A 7,599-nucleotide genomic window follows, 5' to 3' on the forward strand; every position below is an offset into this window, starting at 1 on the left:
TCTGGTCTCGTGATCGTCAAGTACTGAAGTCCACCAACAATGCTCATGTACTCTGTGGCATCCGCAGGAGACAAAAGCTCACCATCAACAGCTGTTATCTTGTCGGTAGACGACATGGGTGTGGTGGTCGGTTTGCACTTCAGCATGCCAGCTCTCTGTAACAACTCCAAGGAGTACTTCTTCTGCGTAAGGACAAGACCAGTAGCACGAGAAGTGACCTCAACTCCAAGAAAGTAGTGAAGCTTCCCAAGATCTTTGACCGCAAAATCAGCACCAAGAGAGCAGATAAGAGCATCAGCAGCATACTGAGAAGAGCTGACAAGGATAATATCATCAACATATACCAAAAGATACATAGTGACTTCTGGCTTCTGTAGAAGAAATAACAAAGTGTCAGCAGTAGACGGCACAAACCCATGAGCACGAAGGGCAGAGGCAAGGCGGGCATGCCAGGCACGAGGAGCTTGCTTCAAACCATATAGTGCTTTGGAAAGACGACAGATATAGTCAGGACGATCAGGATCAGAGAAACCAGGCGGCTGTTTCATATAAACCTCTCCTCCATCCAGGGGTCGCTCCCGCCGGCAGTTGCCGGCCTTGTTGTCTTCGCAAAGACGTCTCATGAGGCCTGGACCATCCTTGAGCGCACCTTTGCAGCGCAGTCCCAGGCTCGTGTCTCTGCACTCCGTCGTCAGCTTGGAGAGTGTCAGAAGCTTGACTCCACTGCCACTGAGTTCTACAACAAGGTCAAGGGCCTCGCCGACACATTGGCCTCCATTGGACAGCCCCTCACCGACTCCGAGTTCAACTCGTTTATTGTCAATGGTCTTGATGAGGAGTATGATGCCTTAGTCGAGATCATCAACGAGCGGGGCAACTCGACACCCATGCTGGCACACGAGGTTTTCTCTCGGCTCCTTCTCACTGAGCAACGGGTCGAGACTCGCCGCACCAGGGGCACTGGCTCCCTCTCGGCCAACGCCGCCACGAAGGATGGCCGCTCTTCTTCATCACCCCGGTCTCCCTTGGGGCTGCCACCGTCGCCCGCCTCGGCCCCCCCACCTACTGCGACCTTACCGGGGGCTGGCGGTCCACGTGTGTGTCAGCTTTGTGGCCGCGATGGGCACTGGGCCTCCAAGTGTCATAAGCGCTTCCAGCGAAGCTTCCTTGGTCTTGGCAATGACGGCAAAGATACACGCAACAATGCCCGTCAGGTCGCCATGGCTGATCGTCCCGCGCCGCAGAAGCAACAGGGACACACTCAGTCCTACTCCATCGATCCACACTGGTACACGGACTCTGGGGGTACAGAAGCTATACATAGTCTAACAGTGCCGCTCCCGGCGTGCCAGCTCGGCTGCTGCCTTGTTGGTCGTTGTCATGCTGCGCGTAGGAGGCAGCCGCACGTGTTAGTGATCATTGAGTCGTGCGCCTGCAAACCTCCCTCGGGTTTTTTGCTGGATAGAGTGTTCGATGTTCAGACTAGTCCGCGAACGTTTGATGCACCATGTTGGATGACAAAAAAATGTCCGGATGTTTAGAGGTGTTTTGATGCATGGTGTTAGAGCATCTACAGCCGGACTTAGCAAATCCGGCCCCTCAAACCCTCGCGACGCATCCGGACGGGCCCTCATATTTCCTTCTGAGCATCTACATATCTCAAACCCGTACTCTCAAATCCATGCAAATACATGCACGTCGATCACACAACACAATGTCGCACGCAAATAACAATTGTTGGTACCAAGCATAGATAGTGTTTACATAAAAAATATTTTAAGTGCGAAGCTCAAGCATTGTCTCCTTGGTTGCCATTGTGGGTCCACATGTGCTCCACAAGATCATTGAGTAGTTGCGTGTGCACCTACTGATCTCGAAGATTCTGATGCATCTGCAGAAAGTTCATCAGCTGAGCCACATCTTGATCTTCTGGCATTTCAACTTGTTCTCCGGGTGCTTCAAAATCACGGGTTTGGGCTACACCGTCACCCTCATCCTCGACAATCATATTGTGCAGAATAACACAACATGTCATTAGCTACCACAAAGTTTCTGATTCCCACGTCATTGCAGCGCTCTACACAATTCCCCAACGAGTCTGAAGCACACCAAAGGCCCTCTCCACATCCTTCCTAGCCAATTTCTGCATTGTTGCAAAGTGGCTCTGTTTATTGCCATGCGGCTCAGATATGGTCTTCACAAACGCCGCCCATTGAGGATAGATACCATCGGGAAGATAGCACCTCATGTTTTAGTCTCGGCCGTTGAGGGTGTAGTTGCATGACAGTGATTCCCCGTTGCAAAGCCTCCTGAACACCGGAGATCGTTGAAGCACGTTGATGTCATTGTGAGAACCTGGCATTCCAAAGAAAGCATGCCAGATACATAAGTCATGTGATGCCACCGCTTCTAGTATAATGGTGGCCTCTCTGGTGTGACCTTGATACATTCCCCGCAAACTTTTGTGGCGGTTCTTCCATTGCCAATGCATGCAATCAATTGATTAGAACATTCCTGGAAACCCCATTGCCTCCCCAATAGCCAACAACTTCTCCGTATCCTGCCCATTTGGTTCTCTGAGATACTCAGGTCCAAACACCTCGACCACGGCGCGGGCAAACTTAATAGTAGTCTTCAAGCACGTGCTCTCCCCCATCCTGACCATCTCACCAACGGTATCTGCAGCATTACCAAGTGCAAGCATCCTTAGAGTAGTCATGCACTTTTGCTTGGCCGAGAAAGAGAGTTGGCCGCAGCAATCCCTTCTAAGCTTGAAGTAGTCGTCCTGTGCCTCCACTCCCTCCACAATGCGAAAAACTAATGGTTTCCACATGCGAAAACTATGACAAAACCATGGATCATTCAGGAAAGCAGGTTTGGGAGCAAAGTAGTCCTTGTGCAGTAGCTTAGTCTGGACACCCTGTCCCAGTTGATCACACTTCTCCCTTTGATTGAGCCCTTAAAGTTGAGAATATGCTTCTCTTGCCGGTCCATTTCCTCTTGCATGCTCATGAGCATGATCATGTCTACTTCTTCGTCTGAATCCGATGAATCAAAGAACTCATCTTGAATCATTTGGTCAAGATCCATCGATCCATACTCCTCGTCCGACGAAACATCGGAATCCATCATTTTATCTAACAAAATCACAAAAAATCCGGGCGAACAATGTGTCGAACACATCAAGCGCAAGGCGAAGCCGGAGAGTTGCCGGATGTACCACGGTGGCGTCTGGGCTGGCGACGACGTCCCCCGCGGCGAGGACGGGTGGGCTATTCCGGAGCGTGCGGCGGAGAGCCTGGGAACAGCTATGGAGCGGGCGTGGTGGCGGCGCGTGAGGCAGACGACGCGGAGGAGGAAGACGAGAGGAGATAGGAAATGGATCCGGCTGGTCTTCGGGGTGGATTTGGTGCAATTTGGGGTGAGGTCGGGCTGTCGGGTCCGACATGGCGGGCGTCCCATATCCGCCCCATATTTGGGCTGGATATGGGGGGTGTCAGTCAGGGCGGACGTTTGAGAGCCATTTGAGAGGCACGTCTGGATCAAAAAATTGTGATCGAACAGTGACCAGACGGTCAGTCCGGGCGTATAAGACGGGTTTGAGAGGTCCGGCTGTAGATGCTCTCCTACATGCATCACTGGCTTGGGCTTTGGACGACAAAAACTTAAATATTTGTAAAAGTTGCCTTAGAACCAGCACCAGCACCGTGCTCCGCGTTGCCCCGCCCTCCTTAAGCCGTCACCTCCGATGATGAACTGTCACCCTCAGCCATCCCCTTAACCCCGCCGCTTCTCCAGCTCCGGTGAGTCCCCTCCGAACGAGTGAACCTCGGACTCCCCTCCACAGACAACACCGCATCCACGCCGACCTCGACTCTAGGTAACTCCTGGCTCGGCGTCATCAGGGACACGGAACCGGATCCTCTAACATTGAGAAGGAAAGTCACTATGCTACATCGTTAGCCTAGTGCAAAATGAAGAAGGAAAGTTAGGAGCTGTTAGTAGGTACTCCATCTGTCCCATAATATAAGAACGTTTTCGATACTATACTAGTGTCAAAAACGTTTTTATATTTTAGGACGGAGGGAGTAGTTAGTATAGATAGTTTACTGTTGATAGTTACTATAGATATAAATAATTTAAAATTAATTTTATTTCACCATCAATTTTTTTGTAAGTAATTAGTATAGATGTACACAGTAGATCATTAATTTGCAAATTAATTTAAGTTATTTTGACCATAATCATATGAATAAAAAGAAGAAAAGTTAGGGTATTGTACCTTCTCTAACTTTCCTTATCAATGTTAGAGGATCCGGTTCCCAGGGACACTGCTGCCCAGCTCCAACTCGGGGATGCGCTCTCCGAAAATTGATTGTCGGGAGTTGTAAATTCAGTCAATTTACCAATAACAAATGGTGAAAAATTAATTAGTTGATGAAATCAGTTCAGTCAGTCTGAGATTCACAGGGCTGTACCTGAAGCTTCTCAAACAACGAATCCATCAGTTTAGTCTCAGACACATCACACATCTCACGTATGAAGATCACACCAGGCTAGCACTGTAATAAACAATTACTGTAGATGACAAATTAGAAGATGTATGTATAATAAATTGAGTGGCACATATCACAAATCATAATATCGACTTGATATACATTCTGTCAATGGATTCTGCATCTATTTTGGTTGGTACTACGAGTAACTTATTTTCTCCGGAACCCAAACATCTCCATGGCGTGACTGAAGGACGAGTCCTCCGCCGCCGCCTCAGCCCGGTTCCTGGCCACTCTGTCGATGATCCCCTCGACGGCGACGTCGAAGGCGTCCTTCACCGTCTCCAGCTTCGACCTTGGGTCCGCGTACACCAGCCTGGGTATCATCTTGATCACCTCGTCCTGCATCCGCTCCACCGTCTCCGGCGGGATGGCCCGGAGCACGGCCTCGATGCTCACGTTCCGCGACCGCACGTCGTCCTCCGGGATGAACACCGAGTACGTTTCGTGGTGCTTCGGGAGGTGCCACCAGTACTGCAGATACGCCGACACCGGGTGGAAGAACACCGGGATGCAGCCGGCCACCATGGAGTCGAACGCCGACCGCCGCGTGTACGAGTCGCCGGGGGGCTGCAGGCAGAAGGTGGCCCTCTGGAACAGCCGCATGATGTTGCCGGGGGTGTGGCACTGGCTGGTGCCGAACCCGCAGCCCAGCAGGCGGCACACGTCGGAGGCCTCGCACTGCGCGATGATCTGCTGCCGGATGTTGTACGGGTTGTCCGGCCGCGGCGCGCCGACGAACGCTATCAGTGACCGGCGCTCCAGGCCGCGCACCCTGTCCTGCCACCGGCGCACGTCGGCGTCGGACCTCGGGTGGAAGTAGGTCGGGTACGGCACGGCGTACTCCCGGCTATGCGGCACCCGTGACACCTCCAGCACCAGCACCGACATCTCCCGCCCGCCCGGCATGTTGAGCAGGTTGGTGCCCCAGCTCGGGTTCATGTTGTTGCTCCGCCGGAAGTCAAACCCCGTCCTGCCGGCGACGAGGAAGTGGTCTCGCCCGCCCGCGCGCGCCCACTCCGGGCGGCGCATGAGCCAGTCCGTGAGTTCGACCGACGCGGCGTCCCTGGTGGCGTTGTCGTAGCCCCAGTGGTAGCGGACGAAATCGAAGCCGGCGTAGAAGGGGACGAAGACGGCGTTGGCGAGGGCGGAGTGGGTCGTCAAGCACTCGTACTGCCGCATCCGGTTGTGGAAGATGGCGTCGAGCGCGAACTGGTGGGTGCCGTACCAGCCGTTCTCGCCGGTGAAGTCCCCGTCGAGCGGGTCGGCGAGCGGGCGGCCCAGGCCGGCGTTGCTGATGAAGCCGCACATGTCGGGCCAGCGGTACTGGTCGCTGGTGTTCTGGCAGTCCCGGAGGATGTCGGCGTTGAAGCGCGGCGGCAGGTCGTGCACGTAGACGTACCGCCCCCGGCACGGGTCGGCGCTGGCGCCGTCCACCACCGTCGCCCTCCTTGCCCCGGCGCTGAGCACGGTGAAATGGTAGTAGAGGAAGGACGCCCACATGACGGTCGCGAGGACGAAGACGAGCCGCAGCGACTGGAACGCGGCGCTCGCCTGCGTGCTGGTCCTCTTGTCCGGGCCCTTCATCACCCCGTGCTCCCGGCGCGGCCGACCGCCGCCGCCCTTGTGCGCGGATCTGATCAGCTGGCAAATCATCCGCGAATCAGCCGAAAAGAAGAAAAATGGCTAAGGAAACACGCACCCCCAGCAGAGGCGAAGAAGCGCAAGCAAGGCATCTACGATCGAGGAGAAAAAAAGGTAAGCGGCATACTGACATCGGATACAAGCTCACCAGTCGTACGATAGAGCTTGCGACGCCAATTTGCATGCCGCGGCGTACAACATATATAGTACTACTCCAGAAATGGCAAGCAGATCGAGAGGAGGAAGACGAAGATTAGTATAGTTTATAGTATTTATATATAAACCTAATGTTGTAGATCGACGTCGCCGGGAAGTTGCGGTGATTTACGAGCGACGAGCCGCCGGGAGTGGCGGTAGGAAGGAGTAGACTTCACGCACGGTGGAGTTCGTGGGGATTAATTGACTGGGACTTTGAGTGGTAGCCTGGTGGTGCTAGTGGTTGTTTTACTGCTAATCACTGTCTCTGGCGATCTACTCCTAGTTGATGGTGTTTTCTACTAGTGCAAATTAATGCGCGCAGTTCGGCGTGCAGCGTTGACACTTTGACACGGGACAGTGGGAATTTTAGTACTAGCGCGCACATTAATTACATGCTTGCTTGTTTAACCATTGCTGTACTGGCCCAAGGAAGAAATTTGCTTCCTCTACATGCAAAGAGAGAGAGAGAGGGAGAGATATGAAGAAATTTGGATCGAGCGTCGGCTGTACTACACTCGTACCTGTACTACTCCTACTTCAGGAAAAGGGAGGTGCGGTGTACATTTGGTCAACACAAACTTGGAGATTAATCAAAGTAAACGCTAATTAGTCTCCAAGTTTGTATACTACTACTACCGAATCAATTAACAGTGCTCTGGCAGATCTTGCACCGACGGATCCCATCGTCGATCCATATTCCTGGTTACGTCCATGGCTGGACGGTTTCATTGCCTGGTGTCCATGGTCGACTACATCCAACGCATATGAACTCTGACCAATCGGCGCCGGCTACTAGTTTTAATTCTTCTTTCAGATCGAGCGTCGGTTGCTGGTTAGTTTAAGATGAGACGGAGGCACCTGTCGTTCATTCCTTAGCTCTGTTCACAATGCAGAGTTTCCATATTCATGCGTGATTCCTTGTCGGTTGCATCAATCAGGAATAACTAGGGTCTGTTCGGATCTTTTCTACAGCTTCTAGCTCCAAGAACTCCGCGGTTGAATGGTTGGGCTCTAAGAAGCTGGATTCTAGCCCGAGTGCAGTGCAAAAACCTGAAGCTATGTCGGCCCATCTCCAATCAAAAGAAAATCTGGAGTTCACCCATATTACGGCCGAATGCAACTGCCAAAGAAAACGGTTCAGCCGCTCCCCACCCGAATCGGTATGTCGCCTGACTTATGGATTACTTTTCACTTCTCATGC

The 7,599-nt window shown here is 52.7% G+C and overlaps 1 protein-coding gene across 3 annotated transcripts; it reads right to left on the reverse strand.

Annotated features, from left to right (window-relative positions):
• Window positions 1-4,615: 4,615 nt before the first annotated feature.
• LOC119291746 (xyloglucan galactosyltransferase KATAMARI1 homolog) lies at window positions 4,616-6,626 on the reverse strand. Of its 3 annotated transcripts, none has more exons than XM_037570557.1 (2): window positions 6,485-6,626; window positions 4,616-6,200 (listed from the first exon to the last, which is right to left on the reverse strand). In XM_037570557.1, the coding sequence occupies exon 2, from the start codon at window positions 6,141-6,143 to the stop codon at window positions 4,707-4,709; it is 1,437 nt and encodes a 478-aa protein (XP_037426454.1). In that variant the 5' UTR covers window positions 6,144-6,200; window positions 6,485-6,626; the 3' UTR covers window positions 4,616-4,706. The 3 variants fall into 3 exon arrangements, with proteins under 3 accessions (XP_037426454.1, XP_037426452.1, XP_037426451.1); XM_037570555.1 differs by lacking the exon at window positions 6,485-6,626 and adding an exon at window positions 6,332-6,438; XM_037570554.1 differs by lacking the exon at window positions 6,485-6,626 and having other exon boundaries at window positions 4,616-6,456.
• Window positions 6,627-7,599: the final 973 nt, after the last annotated feature.

This window comes from Triticum dicoccoides, chromosome 4B (assembly GCF_002162155.2).
Source record: "Triticum dicoccoides isolate Atlit2015 ecotype Zavitan chromosome 4B, WEW_v2.0, whole genome shotgun sequence".
Lineage (NCBI taxonomy): Eukaryota > Viridiplantae > Streptophyta > Magnoliopsida > Poales > Poaceae > Triticum > Triticum dicoccoides.